This window comes from Xenopus tropicalis, chromosome 8 (assembly GCF_000004195.4).
Source record: "Xenopus tropicalis strain Nigerian chromosome 8, UCB_Xtro_10.0, whole genome shotgun sequence".
NCBI classification, from domain to species: Eukaryota; Metazoa; Chordata; class Amphibia; order Anura; family Pipidae; genus Xenopus; species Xenopus tropicalis.
In genome coordinates, this window is record NC_030684.2 from 105,581,153 (window position 1) to 105,590,449 (window position 9,297).

A 9,297-nucleotide genomic window follows, 5' to 3' on the forward strand; every position below is an offset into this window, starting at 1 on the left:
AAATATGGCCGCCCCCTCATAGAGGGACATGGGAAATCAGATTACTTAATGTAAAGCATCAGCGAGTACTTGTATGGCAATATTATTAAGCTAATGCAAAGACAATGTTATGATATATTTAAAAAATTGTTTAGTTTTAGGTGTCAGTATCACTAATCACAGGAAACAGTGACACACAGAACAATACTTTGGGTAACCAAACAGTAAAGAAAGAAAAGACGTTAACCTTGAATCAAGCAGCAAAGTAAGATTTAATAATATAAATATATAATTAGTATAATAAATGAAAGCAACAAATATTTCTATATATTGATAACTGCAGTACAGCTTTAGTAATGGAAGGCATTCAATGGGAATTATAAAGCAGAACAAAAAATACAAACAGGTAGGTTCTTACTGGTGGGCCACACATAGCTCTACATGATTTATTAGCGCAGTCCAAGGAAACCTACAAAAGCTTCCCAAAGGGTTCCTTCCTGAAAGCTTGGCATATTTATTTCAGCAAATTAAATTGTAGGGCTATCTGTGGTCGAGCAAGAAGAATCTTTATGCCTCCGTCTTTGTGGACCTTTGCTTAGGGGATTTAGACATGGTGAGCACCAGTGCTTTGTAAATTATATCCGTACCCTTATACACAGTTATGGGACCCCTTCTCCAGAAACCCATTATCCAGAAAGTTCTGAATTACTGAAAGGCAATCTCCCATAGACTCCATTTTAATAAAAAAATTAACATTTTTAAAAATGGTTTCCTTTTTCTCTGTAACAATAAAACAGTACCTTGTACAGGTATGAGATCCCTTATCCGGAAACCTGTTACCCGTTACGGAAAGCCCATCTCCCATAGAAAAATATCTGTACACTAGTCCTGCCCATCTGTTCCACTTCCTGATGCCTCCTTTCCCAGGCAGCAGCTAGGCTGACCTGATAGGGAGCTTAAAGGAGAAGAAAAGGCAAAGTCACTTGGGGGTGCCAAAATGTTAGGCACCCCCAAGTGACTTAAATCGCCTACCTTTTACCCCGGGCTGGTGCCCCTGTTCGGAGAGAACTGCAACAGCCCGGGGTAGCTGCAGCGCTTCCTGCTTCGCGTGCGCGGGCATGTGCAGTAGAGTGAAAAGCTGAACTTTAACAGAGAAGTCGGCTTTTCACTCTACTGCGCATGCGCCGGTCCTGGCAAAACGAAGCAGGAAGGAGGAAGCGCTCGCTGCAGGTACCCCGGACTGGTGCTGTTTTCTCCTAACAGGGGCACCAGCCCGGGGTAAAAGGTAAGCGATTAAAGTGACTTGGGGGTGCCTAACATTTTGGCACCCCCAAGTGACTTAGCCTTTCCTTGTCCTTTAAGCCTGTCTCTGATTGTGTGACTGCAGGGCTGTGATTACCTACTCCCCTTCTACTGTGTTTCTGGCAGGGATGTTAGGACAAGGACCTGAGAGGATCTATAGAGAGATCTATAGGGTGCTCCAGTAAAGGATAGTAGTAATTTTTAGCCCAAAGTTAAACCAGCACCATATATTATTCATAACTGCCTAAAAGATAAGGTTTTCTCATTTATCCTATATGTCTCCTTTAAAATTTGATTTCACTTTTCTCTGTAATTTTTTGATAGAGTTAAGGTATAGAGATCCACATATATTTTGTGACTGGATTAAATTGTCAGTTGAAGTGAAGAAATGTATGTGCTCACATCAGTTTCCATCTGAAAAAAATAGCAAACTTTTAGGAGTGTTTTTTTTTTTAAAAGAGACAATAAAAGTGCATTAAATATTTATTTAATATTTATTTAAACCATTTCAATATATATCAGTATGACACAAGAAAATATCAAGGTGGGGACATAGGTTTGCATAGAACGGATACAACAAAAACTGGTCTGGGGCTTGCCCTTTGCATACTAGACAACCTTTTCCAATGGTAGTTTTCTAGAGCAGAAAAGTAGGCTGTCAGTCTCAGGGTATGAACTGGGATATCCAAATGTTACTTGGTTACAGCTTGCTGGGTATGTTATCTTGTGTATCTAGGTGCTCATGGAGAAAGGCCTGAATCCGGTGCCAAGAATCAACTTGTGCCATGGCATGGGCTTTCATTTCTCCTCCCCAGATCACTGGAAGACCCACCAGTCTATGCATAGAGGCCTTGCATAGTGGAAAATTAGGTGGCTCAATGTAGTGACCAGCTCCAGGGTAACATACAACTTGTGGCTTTTCTTTCCCTTGCTCTGTCAATAGGTCACAAGCAATTTTGGCATAAAAATCACTTTTAAAGTTCTTGTCCTCTTGCCCCACAATAAAGAGGAACTTGCTGTTTGCCCTGCCCACGGGAATTAGGCTTGCACGGTTAGGTTCTTCGAGAGGATTGTTCAGAACATTGCTGATATCTGCCACTCCAGGCTGGGGAAATGTAATTCTATTCGCTTCAAAGCCAATAGCAGGGAGCATGATATCTTTGTAATGTAAATCAGCTCCCACATTTGCAAGGGAACCATTAACAACAGCTGTGGCTGTTATGCCCTTTAGGAAAGTAGCCATAGAGAGGACAAGATCTCCACCTTTAGAATGGCCCAGAAGTCCTATCCCTGGACCTTTAACCTAAAGTAAAAAAAAAAAAAAACATAAACATATCAGCAATGAAAAAGCACCATAACCATTATTTCTGAGCAAGAGATGTTGATATAAAGACAGTATATATGAGACTTTGGGGTAGGGAATTCTTTCACTTCAAGTTTGGTTTGGGACCAAACCTAGCACTTTTTGCAAGATTTGGGAAAAACCCTGGGGCTCATTTACCAGTCTCACATACACAAGGGATGGAGCCTTAAGCATTAAAGGAGAAGGAAAGGTATAACCGCTGGGGGGGATGCCAAAATGTTAGGCCACGGTGATTGTAATCACTAACCTGATACCCCTGGCAGAAAAGGATCACTCACTTGCAGGTACTCTGGGCCGCTGCAGGTTTCTGCTGACAGGAGAACTTACCCAAAGTCAGTGATTACTATTACTAACATTTTGGCACCCCCCCAGTGATTATACCTTTATCATTGGACTGATGGAGCAAGCTGTGTTGTGTGTGCTGATTCAAAATCCAGAGCAAGGTGCAAAGTGCAGTGCTGTTTGGAGGCCGTACAAGTGAAAGAGGATTAGGTGTGCACTGACATCGTGGGCAGAGAAAGCTGTCAACTAAGTGTGGCCTGCCACCTGTATGAGAATCCTGGATTTGGTGAACCCCTAATAATATCAAATGTACTTACTGCTTATGTAAGGGAAAAATATAAGTGAAGAAGCAGAAACCCCTGCGCTTCATACAACATTTTGTGGACATGCCTGACAATAGGCCTTTTTTCCAAAAACCCTGTATGAAGGTTTCCTTTCCCATCTCCTCTAGGGGTTCTCACCTTTGGATTTTTCAACATGAAATTCACAGCTTCTTCAAAGTATTCTAAATGAAAATCTTTCATTTGCTTGGGAAGATCTTCATAGCCATAGTAAGCCAAAGCAAGTGTGGCAAATCCTTTACCAGCCAGAAGGCTAGCCTTGTATTCCAGCAGGCCTCCTCCAGTTCCTTGTAATTCAATAACACCAGGAAATGGTCCCTCTCCTAAATAGCAACACATGTCAATCACATTATTTAATTTAATAAAGTTAGTAGACTTCTAAAGTTTTCCAGACAAAATGTTTAATTACTGTTTGACAATATTCAGATTTTTATTATTGGTGAAAAGTACTTCCCAGGCCTCTATCAGAATTCCTGACAAGACAGCTCACTCTGGAGGAGGGGTGCAACCAACCTATCAAAGCAACATGCATGGCTGCAGTCAGTGACATCAATTGTATCCACCTGTCACCTTGCACACTGGGTGGGTTTTTGCCAGAAAATGTATGCTGCAGCGTATTCAGTTTGAAATCCACACTATGCAAGCAGTAACAGCTAACCTTTCCTGTTCCTGACCAATATACCCATGCTTCTGTCACTAAATACACATGGGTGTTCCATAGGAACCAACTTGGCCATGAGACCATTTGGGATATTCATATATATATATATATATATATATATATATATATATATATAGTTTACATTTTATCAAGATGTACTGTTTTACACCCTCCTGACATTATCGCTACCCTGGCAGATGTCTCAATTATCTTAAACAAACCAAGGAGGTGGGACAAAGGCCTTTATCCTACTACAGACAGTATTGCTATTGTGAATGCCCATTCCTGCCAGTGTGATTAATAGTATTAAAAGAATAAAATGGATTTGTCCACAGTGATTTAACGGACAAAAAAAGCTGGGTTTGCTGGGGGGTAAATATTGTTGGGCACCCCCCCCCCCCCCATGTATTCATTTACCAAGATTTTTCAGGCCAGTGCTCCTTTTAGGAAATAATGCATTATTCCAGGAAAAAAAAATAACACAATTATTTTAGGCCCCCTGGTGGAAGGACCCTTCTATGTTCCTAGTATGGGTCGCCTATGATTACTTGTGGGGCTTTAAACCCACCTTCAGTCCAGCTGTTTCGTTTGTTTATGTGCAACAGACGAAAATGGCACTCAGAGCTGCAAATAAGGGAACAAGCCCTTAAAAAACTTTATTGCAGAGGTGCAATGTTTCAGGGTCACTTTGCCCCCGAAATGTTGCACCTCCGCAATAAAGTTTTTTAAGGGCTTGTTCCCTTATTTGCAGTTCTGAGTGCCATTTGCGTCTGTTGCTAGTTTGGTTTTGGGAGGGTGTCAATCCCTCCAGCAGTGTGCACCAGGCGCTTAATTATTTTGGAGAGCCAAAGGGTGTGCGGTAAAGGTCTCTGTTTTGCTTTCATTTGTTTATGTGCCCATGCCTAGGAGCACCCATTCTCCCCAAGGACACAACCCATTATATTACAATATTAGATATTCTCATATCTAAATAATAGCACAGAAATAGTAATACAGCACAATCTGTGCAGGTCACAGGCTGTATAAAGTTAGAACTACAACCCTTCACCCTAAAAGTGGCCATACATAAGCCAATAAGGGCTGACGATGTACCATGTCTTCAGCTTATCGGCCTGTGTACGGGGCTATCTGGCTGAAAATTGGGCAGATATCTAATGGGCAGGTTTGAAAATCCTGTCAGGGCAAGGACTGCATTGGCTCGTTGATGCGGTCCCTGCCCTGACAGCCTGTATCCCCATCATTGTGGTCCGATTGTTTGGCCTTACCAAACAAGCAGATCTTTCAGTATATGGCCACTTTTAGCCTATCTGTAAATTTCATTTCCTCTGGCTGCTCCTAAGGGTGAAGACACACACAGCTACTTTGTAGCAGCTACTTGTCACAGCTACTAAATGCCAGAGAATACCCTGCCATAGACAATACTGAGAATTCCCTCTAATAAAACACACGTAGAGACAATAATTAGTAAATGATTAGCACTGTCTATTTATTTTTAGCCACAACAAGTAGCTGCTACCAGTAGCTCTGTGTGTCTTCACCCTAACACACACATTTTCACATTTTGCCCTGCTGCCTAGGAGAGGAGCAGCACAATGCCCAAGAGCATGCCAGCCCTATTTCAGCAGTACTAACTTGGCAGTTAATTAGCTGTCCCAGAAAGCATAAACACTGTCCATAACAACTAGTTTTGCCACCTGTCCTGTAAAAAAAATGCAAATGTTTTTATTAAGAAAGATAAGGTGACCTTTTTTCCCTAAAAAAGCTGCCAACCCTATTCCTACTCCCATCCCTTGCATTGAGTAGTGGATATATCTACAAGATAAAATCAGAGGACATGCATGGCCATATTAAAAAAGATCTACCCAGAGTGAATGTGGACCCTAACTGCAACTTCTCATTCATGGGGACCTAAGTATCTATAAGGTCAAAGAGATCTCTCAAAGGGTGGTAAAGCCCACTGAAAATGGCAAATGGCTTTTTTTTTTATTGTCAAGCTAAATTAAACTATAATAGCCAGAATCCTCTTTTTTGCAGGCTGCCCATCCTGACCTATACAGGGGGGGGGGGGGGGAATATGTAAAGCACTCACCTGGTGGCAAGAAGAGGCTGCCCCGGACCTTGCCCTCCCGCACCGGTATCCGACTCACTCCTTCTCCAATGAATCCCCTCTCCTGGGTGGCAGTGGCCAGTAGTGGCCCAAGAGGTTCATGGCCCTGGTACAGAGAAAGCTGGAGCTGTATTGGGCTCTGTACGTCCTTCCGGAGAAACCTCCTGAATGGGCTCTGCGGTTGTAGGGCCCACAGGGGTCCCTCAGGCTCTACCCCAGTAAAACTGCCACCCTCCAAAGCCGGGCACTGTGACAGATCCAACTCCCCGCCACTCCCTGCCCGGTAACGACTTAAAGAAGTGAAGGTTTCCCCACCTTCATCAGTCACTGTTGCCTGGAGGGTCACTTCCTGCCCAGGTCCTATGCCAGAAGCAGCCACCCGTAGGGGCTCATCATACAGGCAGTGCCCTGGGGTGACCTGCAGAGACACAGACATGGCACAGGCAGGCAGGAATCTAGGCAGGGGCCTGCGCAGAAGGCAGAACATAACTTTCAATCTAGATGCCAGCATTTTCCTTTAAATAACAGGAGCTTATGGAAAATACATTGCCCAGGGTTGTGCTGTGACCTGTGCTGCTTGTTTCATATGCTACACAGATTCAGAGTCACATTTTATTGGGAACACAGACTTAAGATTCACTTCATAGAGACTCAGTTCAATGATCAGTGCTATTCCTGCATATAATCCAACAGCCCGGTGTATAGTTAGTTAGTATTGCTAGTCCTCAGCAGTTTGCATCATTAACTTGCCTCCTTCCATGTGCTCCCTGCCCTCCAACTCGATGGTTTCTGGGGCAACTGGCAGCACGCTGTCTGTTATGAATGGGTCAAAAACATTCTGCCTTCCCCACTTCCGTATATCCTCTAGGTTATCTCCTCCCTCTGACTTTTAACTCCGTGTCTAGAACTTACCAAAGGAATTTTCCAAACCTACTAATTAATGGCGACACTGCCATCTAATGGGGAATATAGGTTACTGCAGCCACAACTTGTTTACAAGATAAATTAGAAGTTATTTTCTATTATCCTGAATGGAAGTGCTAGAGTACAAACAAACAGTTTTGGAGGGCACACCACAATTGCTAAAGCAAAAAAAGCTGGCTTTAAAACAAAGACAGCAAAAATAAAGAGAGAAAAAGGATGCAAATGAGAATCTGTTCCCCAAGCCCACACAGGGGCAAACAGAATATTAATACAAATCAATCAATTACTCAATGCCTACTAACCACAAAAAGGCAGCAAATGGTATGTTTAACATATAATGCTCTTTATATGGAAAATATTCACAAAACAATAAATACATTTACAATGCATAATATACATACCACCAGTTGGACAAAATGTAATATACAGAAAAAGCAGACACCTGTGGATTGAGAAAACCCCAACATTTCGGAACACAGTCCTTTGTCAAGGGGATTCAGAACCATATTATGCATTATAATTGTATTTACTGTTCTGTGAATATTTTCCATATAAAGAGCATTATATGTTAAACATACCATTTGCTGCCTTTTTGTGGTTAGTAGGTGTGCATTGAGTAATTGATTGATTTGGAAGTGCTAGAGTACTAAGGGGTGCAAGGGCATGCCTAGGGCACAACTTGAGGGGGGATGCAATTTGAGGGGGAAATGGAAAATTCCTACAACTGTCTTCACTCTCTATGCGCAGAGCACTTAGCAGGGCCATATTTATATATAGTCACCCATGGGCCTGTGCCTAGTGCGGCAGCTTTTTAGGGGTGGGGGGCAGTCCTCTCGTGCCTATATAATCATTTTTTTTTAGTAAATAAAAATTACCCCAGCCTGGCGGGAGGGGGGGGGATGAGATATTCAATGCTGCGCGTGTGACATAACTCATACTGAAGTGACATCACATGCTACCATCATGCGCATGACATCACTTTTGCAATGGGGGGGTGGTTGTTAGGTTCTGTGCCCAGGGTAGCACCTGACCTAAATACAGTCCTGGCTCTTGGGGATGGGGGTACAGTAAGGAGCAGTGCCTGCAGTAAACAGTGGGTGTGGGGAAGGTGGACTAGTCAAGCGGAAAGTTGCAGATAGTAAAGGGGAATCGAGTCTAGCAGCTGGTTGTGGGGCGATTAGGTCTGGTGGCTTGTTGCAGGTAAAAGGGGGACTGGGTCTGGCAGTGGGTGGCTTCAGACAGAAGTGGGGGCAGAGAGGGCAGAACTGGCCTTTTACCTAATGAATTTGGCCCCTTTTTCCCTTGTTGAGCAAGGGGTATGTGTGCTGTAGGACCTATTGCATGGGTCCCTGTAGCATAAGTTGTGCTAAATCCACCACTGCCACAAAAATTCCTGGAATGGTGGTTCACGGCCAGCAGTATTTGGGTGAATTCATTTTAATATACTATATATAACAAATAGGATTATTTCTAAAATAATAAATAAAATAGACCCTCAAATATACTTGAAGTTGTAAACCCTACCATTGTGGTGTAGATTTTACTTATTATGATGTAGATGGTGATAGTTTAAGACCATCTGTAAATATAATCCACTGTTGTCCTGAACTGGTAAAACTGGTGTGTTTGCTTCAGAGACACTACTATAGTTTATATAAATAAGCTGCTGTGTAGCCATGGGGGCAGCCATTCAGTCTGAAAAAGGAGAAAAGGTACAGGTTATATAGCAGATAAGACCTGTAGAATACAATGGGATTTGATCCCTGTGTAAAGGTCCCCATACACGGGCCGACTATAGCTGCCGATATCGGTCCCTTGGACCGATTCGGCAGCTAATCGGCCCGTGTATGGGGAGAGCCGAGCAGCCTGGCCGACCGATATCTGGCCTGAAATTGGCCAGATCTCGATCGGCCAGGTTAGAAAATCCGGTCGGATCGGGGACCGCATCGGCTCGTTGATGCGGTCCCTGATCCGACTGCCCCATTGCCGCTCACATAATCCGATCGTTTGGCCCCAGGGCCAAACGATCGGATTATTTTTTTTTTTACCTAAAGGCTCCCCGATATCGCCCACCCGTAGGTGGGGATATCGGGGGAAGATCCGCTCGCTTGGCGACATCGCCAAGCGAGCGGATCTGCTCGTGTATGGCCACCTTTAGAACTAACCCTTTTGTATTCTACAGAGCTCATTTGTTATCTGCTATGTAACCTGCACCATTTAGCCCTGTTTGAACTTGAATGGCTAACCCCATGGCTACACAGCAGTTTATTTATGTAAACTACAGTAGTATTTGTATGTATGTATGTTTGTTTGTATATCTTTATTTATATAACGCTAC

At 43.2% G+C, this 9,297-nt stretch overlaps 1 protein-coding gene across 1 annotated transcript; it reads right to left on the reverse strand.

The window, feature by feature from the left end:
- Positions 1-1,763: 1,763 nt before the first annotated feature.
- Positions 1,764-6,576, reverse strand: acot2 (acyl-CoA thioesterase 2). Its single transcript, NM_001126534.1, is given in 3 exon segments — positions 1,764-2,584; positions 3,388-3,590; positions 6,018-6,576. Coding segments are annotated over 3 exon segments (1,260 nt in total). The 5' UTR covers positions 6,472-6,576; the 3' UTR covers positions 1,764-1,981.
- Positions 6,577-9,297: the final 2,721 nt, after the last annotated feature.